At 37.3% G+C, this 17,667-nt stretch overlaps 1 protein-coding gene across 11 annotated transcripts in view; it reads right to left on the reverse strand.

Moving 5' to 3' along the window:
* Positions 1 to 8: 8 nt before the first annotated feature.
* The window catches only part of CDH18 (cadherin 18), a 564,404-nt gene continuing 546,745 nt past the window's right edge, over positions 9 to 17,667 (reverse strand). For 10 of the 11 annotated variants that reach the window (XM_066992492.1, XM_066992489.1, XM_066992490.1 and 7 more), the window contains 2 exons: positions 6,231 to 6,482; positions 9 to 4,653 (listed from right to left, as the gene is read on the reverse strand). In XM_066992492.1, the coding sequence (XP_066848593.1) occupies positions 4,151 to 4,653; positions 6,231 to 6,482 (755 nt within the window). In that variant the 3' untranslated portion in view covers positions 9 to 4,150. The remainder of the gene's footprint in view (positions 4,654 to 6,230; positions 6,483 to 17,667) is intronic. The other variant, XM_066992494.1, reaches the window with a different exon arrangement.

Consider the following 17,667-nt stretch of genomic DNA (forward strand, 5'->3'; position numbering starts at 1 on the left):
TCTTTAAAGTGTATTAAATTGAATTTTTTACTGTTTTAGGTTGACAGCATATATTTTACATCTCATAGATACCATTTTCTCAGATGACACATCAAGATTACAGCATACTGAGTGCTCCCACCATTACAAGAAAGAGGGTTTGTTTAAAGTGACTAATTAATTGGGTGTAAACACACAATTATTTGAATAGCTGTAGCAGAAATAAAATCTAAATCAGAAATGTCTTAAGTATCCCTTTCCATGTACCGTCTAACTTTACTCTGTATCTTCCAGCTTAAGTAAAACTCGCAGTTTTCAGCATTTAGTTGTTCAGCGGCAACAGAATTATTATTCGGGATAATTGGAACACATTTGAGAATATGACTATACAAAAGGTCCATGAAAGCTTTAAGCAAAGTCCAGACTTATGCAACAACCAGACTTAATCATTATCTAGGAAAGACTTTCCCACAATACTTCCACTGAATTTACACATTGTTTAAATCAGCAGTGCTACAAAATGACTGTACCTTCCATGACACGCAGTGTTAGTTTTCTTCCAGTTTAATCAATGTGAACACAGAAATTCTCAAATATAGTTTAAATTTGTTCATAGGACACCAAGTACCAAAGGAAAATTCCGTGGGATCAGGGAAAGAAATCTGCAAACCTGTTCTTTCTGCATCATGAGACCTTCTTCTGTGGCCCTGAAGATTTAATATTCTGCTATTTGTCATGCACACAACACGGCACTGCGATGTGCATTGGAGTAAAAAACAGTAAGCATAGCAAGCATGCAGACGTAACATGACAGAAAAGCACATTTGGCGATCACCATGGATAGGACATACCAAACAGGACACACCGCAGAATAAGCAGAAGTCTCAATAACCCTGCAGAATTTTAAATGGTTCTGAATTCCTGGGGCTGTGGGTACAATGCATGTGTTGTACAGCACCGAAAGAGCACCAGAAATGGTGAAAAGGGGATTCTTATTTCTCTGAGATATGACCTCCTTCTCTCATTAACTTAATCAGAACATGAGCATTAGGAGTTGATTGATTGTTGATGTCGCTGCATTTAGCTCCTGTTGGCTTTTAAGCCCAAATATTCTATGATGCAAATAAAAAGAAAACAATGACTGGCATACCACGTAAAGTACAAAACACAGTTGATTTTCCTTGCTTTGGTGTAAGACCAGAGGGAACAGACATAAAGATAAGTAACTCTTGGCTCTCAAAACTATAATATAACAATGAATGCAGCTTTCATGCATATGTGGTACAAGTTATTACGGCTCATGGTACTACTAACGTTCAAAGACTTTTCTTCTTAGCACTCCACTCATACAGTATAAAAACTGAGATGTTGACATAAAGCAAGTGTGATCTAAATCAAAAGGAAATATATCTTCACAAAATCTTGCACTACTAGTTCCTTCATTTGGGACGAAACTGAAATATATCCTCAAAACTCTATCCTCAAAAAAGAAAATACATAAATCATTCTCAGCCCAATTATAAATCTCACTGCATTAAAGCATCAGTTTAATTGTACTCTAAAATGAGAATCTCTCCAGTATTTTTATTTTTTTAGAAGATTCTGTATTTGGTAAAAATTAAAAAACAACAACAATAATCTGAACAGAGATTAGGGAACTACTTTCAAATCATCAGCAGAACATTTTAGGGTTTGGGGCTTCCCCCCCGTCTAAACTGGTTTGTGAGTTTGGATGTTGACAGAAAAGATATAATTTTCAAATTGCAATGAAAACAGTATAGTTAAAAAACAATTTTAGAAGTAAGAGCAAACAGTATTTTTTAGAGCTTGAAAAGCTTCTTCCAAAGCTACTTGCTTATTTTTCCAGAAGGCTGTGTAAACCAAAATAAATCAACAATATCTTGGGAGGGAGTTTATTAAAAGGAATGACAATTATTAAAGTAGGACTGATCAAAAGTTTCAGTCATATCTATGACCTACCCATCCATACAGTAAAGAAGGGAAGTGTTCACCTGTGTGGCCCACTGTAGGTCAGCGATACAGACCCTGCTAGGAGGAGCAAGAAGATTGAATGCGTTCAGCAAAGATCAATGAAGTGGGTGAAGGTATTAGAAATCAAGGCTGAGGGAACTGAGGTTGTTTAGTCTTGAGAAAAGGAAGCTGAGGGGTGATCTCATTGCTCTCTACAACTACCTGAAAGGAAGTTGCAGCAAGGAGGGTGTCAGTCCCTTTTCTCAGGTGACAGGACATGAGGAAACAGTCTCAAGTTGCATCAGGGGAGGTTTAGATTAGGTGTCAGGAAGAAATGCTTCTCAGAAAGAATGGTTAAGCATTGGAGTAGGCTGCCCAGGGAAGGGGTGGGATCACCATCCCTGGAGGTATTTAAGAGACACGTGGCTGTGGCAGTAAGGGACATGGGTTAGTGGTAGACTTGGTAGTGTAGGTGGATGGTTGGACTTGATGATTTTACGGGTCTTTTCCAACCTAAGTGATTCTTTGATTCTAAGTAATCCCTCCTCTTCCAAGCTGAAGGATAAGTGGTACCTGAAATGCACAGGGAAGAATCTTGTGCAGTGTTCAGATATATGTCACTCTCCACACCAACCCACAGAGTAGAAAAATAGTACACAGCTTCTGCCCTGAACAGTTTCTCTATTAAATACATATTATAAAAGTCCACTTCCATAAGCAAAGCTACAATCATCTTAAAAGCAAAAGGCTGTAATAGATAGTGAATCTTATCAGCCATAATCCTTCATAGGATATGGACTCCTGGTCCTCTCATGGTATTATCACAAGACAGACAAACAAAAGGCTGAAGTTTCAAACAAAACAAAGGGAAATATAAATCTGCTGAACTAGGTGTTAAGCAGCTTAATGAGCAAGTTCTACAATTCTCAAAAAATGACTAACATGAAAGATCAATTTATTTAATCCATATGAACCCCCCAAATAACACATTTTATTTTTTTCACCCTCCACTGACTTAAAATGTTTCTGTTCCCATGATGCTTGAAACAAGGAGGAAAAAAAAAAAAAAAAAAAAAAAAGGCTTGCTCTGCTTAGATAGAAAATACTGCAAGAGAAATGAAATATCCATAAATTGAACTAAAAAGAAAAAAAGCATCATCATCTTAATCTCACGTTTTCAATTTTCTCCATTCCAGTGTCTTACCAGCAGCTCTATTGTGCTTTTAGTTACACACAGAAATAGACACATTATGATTAAGAACTCTGTGTCATAAATAGACTGTTGTTGCTCCTAGATTCAGACTTCAAAAGCTTCATCTATTGATATAAGCGAAGCACAGTGAACCAAATAACTGCATACTCTAATGGTGCTGCCATTGTTTTTACTGAAAGGACCTATGCTTCATCTGCTTTGCTGCATAAAGAGTACTTCGGATCCATTCCATTTAGATGAATGGTGTTCCCATGAAAAGACAAAAAGAAAAAGCACACACCCTGGAAACAACAGTTCCTCTAGCACACAGTAACAGAGCAGCTCTGGGGTTATGGGCTAGAGCCATGTTCATGCTGACAGCTAATGATGCCCTCCCTCTGTTAGCTGGTTAGGGATGAAAAGATTATGAAGGACATAATTAAACGACATCTCAATGCAACCTGCTAATTCAGTAAGATTAAACTGTCAAAGGACCATTTATTTAAGAGGACAGGTGTGGCTTATCCCTTCTGTTAAAGGAAACTGACTCTCAGAACTTCTCACACTGATAGTAAACCCCACTGGCTACCTCACACTGGGATCACAAGGCCTAGAGCACAGCTAGAAATGCAACATCAAAACCACCTGCAAGAAATTCATTCTTCCGTCAGCTATCTTCCTATACAGGCATGACCATAACTTACTATAGCTTGGAGATGTTAAGCATATTGCAATGAAAGTGTCATTGCTTGGCTTTACTTTAGGTACTGTTACAGATATGGTACCACAGACTTTATTGAGCAATTAAAAAATATACACAAGGGACAATAGCTTCTTTTTTCAGTATTTTTCAAATTTTACTTTCTTCCAGTTGGAGAACCCAGTTTCAAATATGAAAAGGGCACTTGTTCTACAGTAACTGTGTACAACTTGCTCAGTTCCAAGTACTGTATTCATTTGTTGTTACTGTTGCTGTCGTTCTATCTCCAGTTGTTCTGGGAATTACAACTAAGTTGTTCTTTCTGATTCTATTTGCCCATAGAGTTCAGCTAGCTTCTTGAACTCAGGCCCCCAGTCACCAAGGTAATTATAATCCTGGTCAGAGTGTGTTGTGACTGAATCCAGAGAGCTGATAGATCCAGCTTCTGATCTATGACCCTCATAGGCATATGTCTGTAGGGAGTCGTATGGGGGCACACTGGGGTCCAAATCGGCCTCTGCCAGTCTTTGTTTAATGAACTCCTGAACATCTACACTGTCGAGGCTTGAAGAGGGATGATGCCTGGGCACAGGCTTCACTTCAGGACGAACATCCCTCCGATATTTTAGTTCCTCAGCAGCTGATGGATTACGCAGTGCTGTGATGTCAAATGCTTCTGTGTCTTCTTCCCCACCACCCTCATCATCGTATGTCACAACATTTTCTCGGACATCTTCTTCTGAAATGATCAAGGGCTCCTTCTTGCTACGTCTTAGGGTGATGAAAAGGACCACAATTGCTAAAGAGAAAACTGCAGATATTAGATTAGGTTTAAGGTTTACATTCGAAGTAAGTAGATATATGCTACAGAAATAGCAGATACTAAGTCATGAATACAGAAGTGTAATCCTTTCAGGCTAATATTTGCATTCTGATATTATTATGCTGGCCTTGAACTGGAGTATCATTACATCAGGCACATATTCAATTTGGAAAAGAGCCTACTTATAGTCCTAAGTGAGCACTACCTTTGAGGTATAATGTGTTTGTTACATGAAGATAGATTACTGCATGCCTGGAAATGACCCATGAAATCTATACAGCTGTTTTTTAACATAGCAACCTACCAAAGTGTAACAGGTAGACAACAGACAACCAAGGGGAAAGTTAATAGTGCTATTGTAAAATTAGAAACTTCCAATACTGGTCTTCCAAAGGGACAGTAAAGAGCACTCTTCTAATGTGTATTTCCTCTGTGGGAACTGCTAGTGTTTTTTGAGCCAATAATGAAATCCACTGGTTAGATTATTAGGAATCTCATAAAGAACACAAAAGGGGATAACACCCTTCAATAAATGAGAAATGAGTAACTAAGGCTGACATTTTTCAGAAGCATTGTTAAGGGCTTTCAGATCTTCATGGAGACCAATATTCAGAATATATATCTAATTAAAATGTAAAAGCTTTATTTTTTCTCTTATGAATGTTCAATCTTGTATGATAAAATACAAGATTTAAAACTAAATGTATTACTATACATTTTAAAATACTTTTTTGATAAAGAAGCTCTGAAGTAAGCTGTGATGTAAGTAGTCTTTAGAAAATGTAGAGCATTCAGAAAAAAATCCTCAAAATCTCCTATGTGAGTCACAGTGCAATTCACATTATTTCTTGCCATCTCTATTAGAATGTAGAAAGGCACATAAATAGTACAGGAATATGTACCTAGCAAGTTGTGCCTCTGCCACAATAAATAAATAAGTACATAAATAAATAAATAAATAAAAGAACATTAACTAATGGGTAACATTGAAATTGGCCTGGGGGGGGAAAGAAAGAAAAAAAAAAAAAAGTGGAAAGAAAATGCACTTGCAAGGACATTTATCTAATGGAGTCATCATATTGTCTCATATGTCCCTTGCCTCTGTGGATTATGCTGTGCATTGCTATCAGCTTATCCCACAAAGGTAATTAAGAAATGGCTTTTGTACAGTGCTAATGGTGCTTCTTACAGTGTAATGCATTTCAAAAAGCTTTCCTCATCTCTTTTCTATAATTTTTCACACTGTTCCAGACATGGAATTAGAGTCAGTGGCTTTTTGAAATCTTTCCAAATTACAAAAAAAATTATCTGCAGTGCTAATTACTTGATAACCTCTGAAAAAGTATTTCTAGTGGATTCCAAGTATTCAATAATGTACTTTAAAGGCATTTTTCCTATGAATTTTAGCTAAACCTTTCCCCCCTAATCACAGCTATGTGTTTCTAATTACCTTCTACTACCAGGCAGCTTCAGGATCAAAAACATATCATATTAAAAATTTCTGCCCTGTCTCATTCAGACAGCCAGTGGAAGGATGGCAGTACTTAATATTGAAAATGACTTACCAAGAAGAATGACAACACAGAGCAGGATTGCAATTAAAGCTCCTGTGCTCAACCCAGCTGAGGAGAGAAAAGCTTCAGCATGGCAAGTTCTCACCCGTCCGTCTCTCTCACAAGCACAAACCCTAATTGTGAGAGTACTACTGCTGCTGAGAGGGGGCACTCCACCATCAGAAATCAAAACCGGGAGATAATAGATATCTTGAGTAGTTCGACTGTATTTCCTTCTTCTAGTCAGGATACTGGCTGTGTTATCTACGGTATCAAAAAAAAAAAATCTTAATGAAGCAAAAATGAAAAATGTTATTAACTGTTTGTTTCCTATCCAGTAGAAGCATTGGGCATTTTAGAATTGCACAATCCTAATCTGTGAAAATGCATAATCTAGATCTAAATTTATTGGGAAGCATTTCTGGCCAATGGAGGATGAAGAGGAGACAAGGCAAAGTAACTAGAATTGCATAAATAAGATTATTTATGCTCATGTCTTAGAGTCTAAGTGAACTTTGGCAAACATTTTGGGCCCAGTTTTCAAGTGTTTTAATCCTATGATATGCTGTGTATATCACCTGTAAATGTGAATACCAGGAAATTTAAGAATATCTGTTGTGGAATTCATCAACATAAAGTCCTTTTGATTCTCAAATTAAAGTTAAAATGTCTTTAGTAAAAGTTAAAATAAAACTTTCACATTTTGCTGTTTGTGATAGATTTTATAGATCACCCAAGCTTTCAGAAAATATTTGAAAGGACTCATGCTGTAGGGAGGTCAAGACGAAGATGTAGTTAAGGAGGGAGAGGGAGAGGGAGAGGGAGAGGGAGAAGAAAAGAGAAATGGAGAGGGAAAGGGAATGGGGAAGGGAAGGGGAATGGGGAAGGGAGAAGGAGAGAGCAGATACTAGTTGTTCTAAACCAGTAAAGGCCAAAGGTAGGTAAGGAAAGGCGAGAGAAAGTGATGCTACATTTTGTCACCATTATGTTACCTACAGGCCCGTCCGGCATATATTACAGTCAATGAGAATACTAATGCTACTACACACACACTGCAAGAGCATTTATGGGCACTAATTGGGATGGTAAACTGCCACACATGTCCCTTCAAGTTCAAGAAATTTAAGCGGCATAAAGAGAGTGCAGAGGAAGAAATGCTATGATAATATATTTACATCATAATTTCATATGTTTAAAATTTCGTTTCAGTTTGTTGCTGCCACTTTAAAAGTACTGGCTCTTGAATAAGAGCCCACAGATATACAACGCAAAACTGGAGACCATTATGAAAATGTTATTTCCACAGATAAAATACTTTTGGTACACACATATTCCAAAGTAAAAGTGTTTTTTATAGTCCATAGAAGAACTCCAACACAGAGCTGATGAAAAGATATATATTAAGTCAGGGTTTTCATTTGACATAGTGTTGTGGAAATGATTCTTGTATACCTAAAGCATATGATATGCAGAAATATTTATATTTTTCTTATAAACATTCTATTAAATTTTAATTCTTCTCTTGCTTAATCTTGGTCTTTATAACCTCATAAAACATACCATGGTGTTCTCAGCAATGCTTAAATTTTTCATCATATTATTGTTAAGAAATAAATTATTTCCAGATTATTCAGCATCTAGACTAGGAAAGAAATTGTTCTGTTTCATAACGGAGTCAAATGACTGAAGAAATTAAGCCTGATAACACAGATTCAGATTGCATTTATTTTGTAAAGAAAATTCTTCCCTAAAGCAGAGTGAGTAGTAGCCTTAAGGCCATGATTACAGATTGTGCCCACCATCGAAGTCTTACTAGGCTTTGCTGATCTAATTCTAAAATATATGGAAAAGTCGTAAGTCTAACTTAACAAAATTGAAACAGCTTGTTCTTTGATACACATATGATCTAATTAAATGCAGTACCTGAACAATCTCACTTGATGTATTTTAAATACTCCTAAAACAAACTCATAACCTTACAGACCACAGACTGCAAACAGGTAGATCGTCTGCATGGCTTTTAATTTTTCGGCACATATATTGGTAAAGTTAGGGGGCAAAGTAAGCAGCTGTTTTATCTTTCTGCTACTTAATGTTGCATAAAAAAAAAAAAAAAAAAAAAAAAAAAACTCTTGGCTTGCTTTTTTTATAATATCTTTCCCATTTGCCACTCACTCTATTTTTTAATGTTAGACTGTCAGTCCCAACTTCCCTAATACTGCTGGAAGACATCGATAAAAATCTTCAAGGGTTCAAACAGGGAAACCACCACAGAATACAAAATGACCTGTAGTTGGTCTGTCTGTCAGCTGCCAAAGCAGTAGCAGATTGAGCTCCAGAAACAGCCCAAGAGCAGAAATAAACACATATATTTGTGATTAGTACAGAATTTCAAATGAATACATATTTTGCATAAAAAGAAATTAATGTTCTCATTATACACACTAGGTGATGACTGCTGCTTCTGTTCTTCTATATTCAGAAAGAAACTCTTCATCATCTCCCTCATATACATTAAAAACTCCAGTGACTTTCTGGTTGTTCAGCATCCAATTTATAATTCCTTCCCTCTCTTGAAATGCTCCTTGTAACAGCTTATTAGCAGAACTTCTCTCTACAATTTCTCTTTTCATCTCCTGAACTTGCAGGTTGTTAAACAAAACAAGGGTGGGGAGTGAGTGTGATCCCAGGAACAGTGATCACTCACACTGCTGAATTTCAGCACTCTCCCTGGTATTCTGTTGGTCTGGACCAACTAGGACTCTCACATAAAACCTAGCCACAGCCTGAGGTAACAGCATATACCAGCAACCCTCCCAGCAAGCAGTGTGGACAAGCATGCACAAGTTTACTCCTCCCAGTTTACACAGTGCTTCAGTGTTATTCCAACAGCCTGCAGGTCCTTAAGCATCCCTAAACAGCCTTGTGCTACACTCTGTACAACATAGCTTCCTTTCATGCTATGGTAATACCACTGCTCTGTTGGGCTGCAATTACAGATTTCATAATATTTCATAAACTCAGAAAAGAAACATAATAATGGAATCTAAGGTCCATTGGGTACTGCTCGGGGTCCAGAGGAGGTACCAAGGCCAACTGCTATATAATGTTCACAGCCAGCCTGTGTTATTAAGTTTCATTGCAAGATAATGGGACCAGTCCTGGTTTTCGTTTGGGGTTGTTCTTTGTTTTCTCCCTCAGCACCAATACTGCCACAATAAGCTAAAGTCTGAGTGGTCAACTAGAAATCCCACTGAAGTCATTAGTGAGGTGCAACACTCCCACATGCACTTTTTAGGACACACTTATCAGCAAGAAAGGAAAGCAATTTCAAAGAAATGACAGTTCTAAGGGAATTATATTTCAAGTTACAACAAACGAGAAGATGACAATCACACAACAAAGTTATCCAGAAATAACACCTCAAAAACCTACAGATGTGTTCAAGGACTAAGCCTGAAATGCAATTCCCTATTGGTAATAAGTGACACCGTATCCATGAGCTAAGCATTAATATTAACATCTGCCATGTCTCTCATCCCAGAAGAAAAAAATTCTCAGATCTTACTCTGCTAACTCCAAAAGGTGACAGCAAGTGTTACTACCAATAATAAGAACAGTCCTTCATTTCTGCTTAATACTCTACATTATTTCTGTTAGTGTCTACAAGCCCCAGACACTTCACTTCATCTACCTTGTCTGCATAACTATGAAAATAAAGGTGGGACCAGATGATCTTGGAGGTCTTTTCCAACCTATATGACTGCGATTCTATGAAATCCTACAAAATTTTGTATATGCAAATCTTCCTGTGCCTATATCCAAAGAAGGCCCCAGTATTAAAATCTGAGCAGGAAAGCGTGACCTCCTCTTTCCCTCCTTCTGGCATAAATCTGTAAAAGAGTGAGGGATCCAGTATAGAGAAGCTAGACACAGCTAGACACAGCTAGAGAAGCAATGACGAAAATGCAGGCTGAAAAGAAAAACATCACTGACCTAATATAACAAAGTAAAATTTAGGATTCCTGAGCAGGAGAAGTTTGTCATATATAACGTTAAAAAAATAAAAATAATAATAATGAGAAATTTTAGTTCTGTTTATAATGATTTAAATTTTTAAACAGAAATTGACAGACTGCAGTATCAACTGTATCCTGTTTCCATCTTTTAATTAAGCTATTTACATTCTGTATCAAAAACTTCTGGAGGACCCATTGAGAAGGAAGTTTTTACAAGAAGGAGCAGCTTTTACAAGGGTTTCGGCATGAAACAAAAAAATCCCACAAACTGTAAAAGCTAAAGGCAGCCAAGTATGAAGACAGGTGCTGACGACCTAGGAAAGAGTTTACCAAGGGAAATAATAATAATAATAATAATAATAATAATAATAATAATAATAATAATAATATGTTACAACAAGAAAGCTAGTTTGAAAGAGAGGAGAGGGGATCATGGACTGAGAAAGTCATTTGATAACTGAAAACAGATACAGCAGACACTCAGGGAACACAAGTGCATAGGATAGCAGCAATAGCACTAGGATGCTGCAAGCTGCAGATCTGATTCTTCCAAGCCTGGAAGGAAAGTCTTTTTTCTCTACAGATTTAGACTGTGAACTTCACCCCTGAGAAGTATGGTAAGAACCTAGGCTTGCTGGAAATGAAAGGGTTGGCTGCTAAGGGAAAATTAACAACAATAGGGAAAGAAAGATTCATCTGCTTCCCTGTGGTGCACATTGCTCCAGTTCATGACCACTAAACCTTCTCATATTTGGGCTGTGCTTTGCACACACAGCAAGTTAGAACATAAGAACATCCTCTCAAGTGGGTTTGAGGTTACAGATGGGAAATTCTGCATGGCTGTAATGCAGCAGCTCTTCACACTCTGAAGATGTGGCAGTTTGTTAAGCCAGACTGCGTGCTGCATGCCAGGCAGTTATCACATTCCTCTTCCTATCACCTCTGCCTTTTCACATCGAGCTTCTGAACTCAGAAGAGACAGGAAGGCATAGTAAAATCAAAGAAGCTGAGATACAATGATAACACCAAGGAAGGTGACTACTGGAGCACTTTGGAGAATACTAATTTATTTATTATTCACAATTTGAGAATTCCTTTGACACGTTATAGATTATAGGCAGGCACAAGAGAAATGGGAAAAAATGAGTAAAAACCTGTTTATAGTTTAAGGCATGCTTTAATTTTCAGCTCTGCTTATATAAGCAGTTCAACTTTTCTAAATTTTCTGTGAAGTCATAATTAATTAAAACCAAAAGAAAATATATTAGAATGAGTAGCATTTCTAAAGTGAGATCAGTCAATCTGTTTATGCAGTACTATATTGGTAGGCATTTCTGTTTCGTTTCTGTCCTGATAACTCTTGGAAATATTTTGTTTTCTTTTGTGTTGGTTTCAAAGCAACTGCTAATGGGCTTCCTTTCTCATTCAGTGAAAGCAACTTAGCAGACATTTGGGGCCTGAAACATAGTTATTTGCTTTAGAGTTGATTTGTGAAACACCAAGAGGTAGCAGCACTGAACCTGTACGCTATGCACTAACTTACCTATCTGCTCAATCTTAGATCCAACTTAATTATTCATAAAAGGATCAAAGATGTTCACAGGTCTGAGGAAGAATTCCCTTTTTACTTTTATATATCGTTTCTGTGAAAACTCCTGTTCAGGCTGGCATTCAACCTGTTTGCAGTGACAGATGTTCCATGGTTTGTGTTTACTGACATCATGTATAATGCTAATTTTGCACTTTCTCAGATATCATTCCTCTTCCGCATAACTCTCCTACAGTTACAATTTATCTTCTTTACAGGAGTATATTTCATTGAAGGGCAGTAGGAAGTTGCAATACTGAAGAACCAGAGAGAGCATGCCACATCTTTGATGTGAACAAAGGCAGGAACTACATAGATGTTTCCCACTTAAATTGGGTTGCAAAGGGTGGGGTTCAACATGGCCTTCTTTACTGCCACTTCAGATGCTCTAGAGAAACTAAGACACGGAGTGAAGATATGGTAACTGGCATGCTTATTTGCAACTTAACAGTCCTAAAGTCAGTTCACTGCCCTGCCACGGACTTCTTGTGTGATATGGTTGGAGATAAGAATTTTGTACATACCAGGGAAGAGAGATAAACAGAAAATTCTGCAGGGGAATTCATGCTGGCATGGGATGAACTGCTCTCTGGAGGTTGCTCTTTTCATAAATAACAGTCATGCCAGGTAATGCTTTTTGGACTCAGTTTTGAACTTCAACATGGGAAAAATGCTAATTTGCATCGCAGGCATAAGTAGATGAACACATCAGAAATTTCATTTTATACAGATGCTGTTGGGCTCAGTGTGCTCTAGATTTTAAATAACAGCAGGCCTCCACATATGTAGATTTTAAGGTATCTTGTGGTCACAACATTAACAAAAAGGAATCTCCAAAAGAACAGTGTTAGAAAACCAGCCTGCCTTTTTTCATCTCCCAAACATTCTCCATCAACGGGCAATTTTCAAAAAGCCAAATCTTTGAGAAGCAGAGGGGAAAAATAAAACTGTAAATATTTTTGTGAAATGAAACCTCTGTCCTGAAGAAATAAAAGAAATGAACAAATCCTAAGCATTCTCTAGTGAGTTGCTTTTCCCTGAAAGTAAGGTAAACTTTGTCTACTTTCAGAAGTCAGCAGTTGCAATTTCCAAAGATAAGAGAATGTACAAATCTTATTGGCAGTGTTGGATGAATTTGTATAATCACTGCACAAATACTTACTGTCCAGGAAATTTACAAGACCCATTGAAGCATCCATTATAGACCATATATCTTGGAGGGGGGAAGCAAAACCAGCAAAACTTTGCCATACAGTGCATAAAATTCATAAATGTTCTCTTGAACCTAAGTGATCTGTTCTCTGGGGATTCAGTCTTTTGCCAGATCCCTGAAAAGTGTGGTGTAACTTCTGCAAGAGGTCTCAAGCAGGTAACAAAATAGGCAAAGAGGAATAATATGTATTATAAATTCAGACAGTGAAAGAAACTATGCATATGCATGTGTCTATACATTAATGGTTAGGGTTATAATAACAGTTAAATATGCTCACATGCATTTTTCCATCAAACTACTGAATTTTGACAAATATATCAACTATACCTTGACCATCTGGAAAAAATACAAATTTTCAAGGATAAAAAAAGTGTAATTTTAAAATTCAGCGCTTCAAAAGAATGCCTTCCAGAGGGACTTTGACAGGTATGAAAGGTGGCCTGTGAGAATCTCATGAAGTTCAACAAGGCGAAGTGTAAGGTCCTGCACCTGGCCTGGGGCAATCCTAAGCACAAATACAGGCTGGTTGGAGAATGGATTGAGAGCAGCTCTGAGGAGAAGGACCTCAGGGTGGTGGTTGATGAGAATTTTGACATGAGCTGGCAATGTGAGCTTGCAGCCCAGAAAGCTAACTGTATCCTGGGCTGCATCAAAAGAAGTGTGGCCAGCAGCTTAAGGGAAGTGATTCTCCCCCTCTACTCTGCTCTTGTGAGACCCTACCTGTAGTCCTGTGTTCAGCTCTGGGGCCCCTAGCACAAGAAGGACATGGAAGTATTAGAACGAGTCCAGAGGAAGGCTACAAAGATGATCAAGAGGCTGGAGAACCTCTCCTATGAAGACAGGCTGAGGGAGTTGGGGTTGTTCATCCTGGAGAAGAGAAGGCTCTGGGGAGACCTTATAGCAGTCTTCCAGTACCTAAAGAGGGCCTACAGAAAAGCTGGGGAGGGACTCCTTATTAGGGAGTGGAATGATAGGACAAGGGGGAATGCCTTTAAACTAAAAGAGGGTAGATTTAGATTAGATGTTAGGAGGAAATTCTTCACTCAGAGAGTAGTGAGGCACTGGAACAGGTTACCAAGGGAAGCTGTGGATGCCCCATCCCTGGAAGTGTTCAAGGCCAGGTTGGATGGGGCTTTGAGCAACCTGGTCTGGTGGAAGGTGTCCCTGCCCATGGCTGGGGGGTTAGAATCAGGTGATCTTTAAGATCCCTTCCAACCCAAAGCATTCCATGATTCTACGAACAAGCTCTGCTCTGAAGGGGCTCTTTCATCTTTCTTCCAATTCTTCAACAGAAGTTACTTTTAGTCTCATAGTGCCCAGGCAAATTTTAAATGGGACATCCAGTAGCAGATTTTTCTGATTAGGCAAAAACTGTATATTTAAGGCATTACACACTAATTAAAAGGATCTCAAAGTTATCTGTGAGAACATCCTAGAAACCACAGTGAAAGAAGTCTAGTAGTATTTGTGTACTAGTATCTTGCATACTAGTCTTGTAGTATCCAAACTGTAACAAAAGTACCTCAAAATTGAATAAGTATTTGGCTGTTAAGGTTTTTAAACAAATTACAACACTTTCCTGGACCTAATAAATTGTAAACAGACCTGTTTTCATTAAAAAGCCATCATAAGTACAATTCGCAAACAGACGAAAAAGCATATTCCCTAGGTTTGTTTTCTAAAATTACAGACTTCAGGGAATTATTACAATCTAATGCATTTTCTTTGTATAGCAAAGAAATTTTATTGCTGCTCTTGTCTTGTCTTGCTTACATGTGTATGGATACTACATCATTTTGCTGTCTGTCACACTCTTAAACTTTTACTCTCTCTGAATACTATTTTGTCAGTACATAAAAAAACCTCACCCAGCATCAAAGAATGTAGTGTAGCATAAGATATTCAGTAGGGAAATAGGTGTCATATTTTGTCTTTTCCTTTTTCCATTAAAATGAAAGTCATAAAGTACAACAATATCCAGAAGGTAACCCAACCAATTCTTAGGTCCAGCTAGACTGCGTATTTGTTATAGTCCTGTATTCTCCCCTAACGGTTTTAAGCTCTGTATTTTGAGGGTGCGTACTCAAGGGTTGTAGCTTTAACATTGTGTATTGTTACTGAGTAAAGGCACAAGCTCAGGCTCAAGAGATATAAGCTTAACTGGTCATACAATCAATTGTATGGACTGACAGTTTAGTATCTGTTTCGTCTACTGAAGACATGGAATATTTTTGACCTGAATCATAAACATGTTGGGACTGAATATTGCTGTAGTATATGCAGGTATGTAGGGACAAATTATGAAATCTTATGCTTGCATAACACTTCTAGATTTCAGTGAAAGTGCATGGATATGTGCTAAAATTTAAGGATCCAGTTCACTATTGTAGAGTTTTTTGATCTTGCAGCTTTATTGATAATACAGTATAGGAACATTCATGAAATAGTACATTGGGGCTCAAAGTCAGTGCAGAATTCTGCTGTTCAGGATTATGAAAGCAAGGAAAGAAAATGTCTACTGAGCTTTTTGTGAAACGAATCATTTGTCCTGAAGAAATAAAAGGAGAGGGTGACTTGATTCAAAGATAACTGCAAGAGGAATATAGCTTTCCAGTGACGGATACAGCTATCACTGGCTACCACTTTCAATCTGACACTGAGTTTTCGTTTTTTAGCATTTTGCAAAACACTAGTGAAAATTCTCTTATGGCAATTATTGACTTTTTTTCTATTTCTATCTAAACTAAACACCATAACAAAACAAAACACCCTACCAGAAAATCAGCCATTATTGGATTATTAAATCCAGGAATAAAAATAGCAGCTAGCATGCCTTAGGAACACTCTGATCCATTTTAACAGCTGATGCTCAACAACAAGATTTTTCAAAAGTGTGAACTTGTCAGACATAGGAAATACCTCTTTTGCCCACCATCTCTCAGCCATTTCCTAGAATACGAAGTAGCAGAAATTCAATTTCTGAATAGGAATAGATGATAAATACGAAAGTTGTAAGTGGGACATAACTAGATATTGTGAATGTACTTTGTGTTTCACTTGTATTGTACAAATAGATTGAGTCACAAAAAAAAGATCCCCCTAAATGGCAGTGTCTATGCAACAGAATCAAAAGGTCATATGCTGAATAATATTGTGCCAATGTTTTAAAGTTTTCTGGATACTTACTGTTAAATTTCATGTTATGATTTAAGCTAAAATGTCTTTGCATTAAGTATATGGGCAAATTGGAAAACATTTCTGGAGTTTCTGCGTTTCTGTTTGTGTAGTAGTTTTATGCAAGATGCTACAGGAAATGCATGCTTAGTTTTTTGTATCTCCTTAGGTGAAAGAAAAACATAATGAACAATAGGTCTTTATCTTAAAGACCACCTTTAGTCCACTTTCTTCCCCCACTGCACACTGTCAAAACCAAATTAGGATGCTCCACACATTGCCTTCGGCTGTTGGCGGTAAAGCCAGTGTTCACTTCTCTTGGGCAAATAAAAAGAAAGCATCGATTACTTACTCCTGCATGCTTACATCCAAAGCATAGCACTACCACTTTGGAGATTTATGAAAAATTCTCACCCTTTTACAAATCTGTATAGATAAATAACCTACGTTGTCGTGCAGTCCTTAAAGCACAACACAGCCTTTTTCTAATGGTAATGATTACATATAATATAGATCCCAATTAAACATGTTCAAAAACATAAAATACCCACTTCATCATGAAACACAATTTTAATAGTTATTCAAATGTACAGCTTGGTGTAAGTATTTTATTTCAAATGAATGTGGTTATAGTCTTTCACATGAGATCACAGTGTAATACTCAATGAGTATATTTGACTCAGTCTCAAATGCAAAAATACAGGAATGCTCCATCATAATCTGAGTGGAAATGATGGACCAATCTGGGAAAGGGCTGGAGCCATCACTTAAGGAATATTTAAAATATATGAGTGAGTCCATCAAATGTTAGGTTTTTTTGTTTGTTTTTTTAAATACTGACAGATATTGGCTTGATTTCTTTTAGAACTAGAATATGAGGGCCACAAATCTAGCTCGAACCAACAGCATGACTCATTTTTTTTCTACTCCAAGTATAGTTAAATATTGGAACACATTCCTGAGGAAGATTATGTAGTCACCTTTCCTGAAAGGTTTTAAAAATGGATACAAAAAATCTGTGAAAAATATTTTAAATCTCACTGTGTCATATGTACAATAATGGAGTTAATGCTTCTCAGTCATTAAGGATGTGTAGTGATCTGTAAGATTTCAGAAAGTATTCCATGGTATTACTGCAAAAATGTAACTAATACAAAGCCAACCACCACACATTTCCACACGTGCGTACAAACAAAAACACACAATATACTCACGGGCACAAGAGTCCAAGAGGAAAGCAACAGACGAGCATTTAAAGTTTATTCTCATTTTCATCAGGCCGTAGAATGGAAACCATAAGGCAATATTCAAAAATAGTGAAGTTGTGGGGTTTTGTTGTTGTTTTTTTGTTGTTGTTGGAAAGGCTGGATGGTTCTTTGATTCAAGAAATGTGGCTGAGTGACTCTGAAGGCTCTTTTCCTTGGGGGCACATCTGCTATATTTTTCTATTTGTGC

Source organism: Anser cygnoides, chromosome 2, assembly GCF_040182565.1.
Source record: "Anser cygnoides isolate HZ-2024a breed goose chromosome 2, Taihu_goose_T2T_genome, whole genome shotgun sequence".
In the NCBI taxonomy this organism is placed as follows: Eukaryota; Metazoa; Chordata; class Aves; order Anseriformes; family Anatidae; genus Anser; species Anser cygnoides.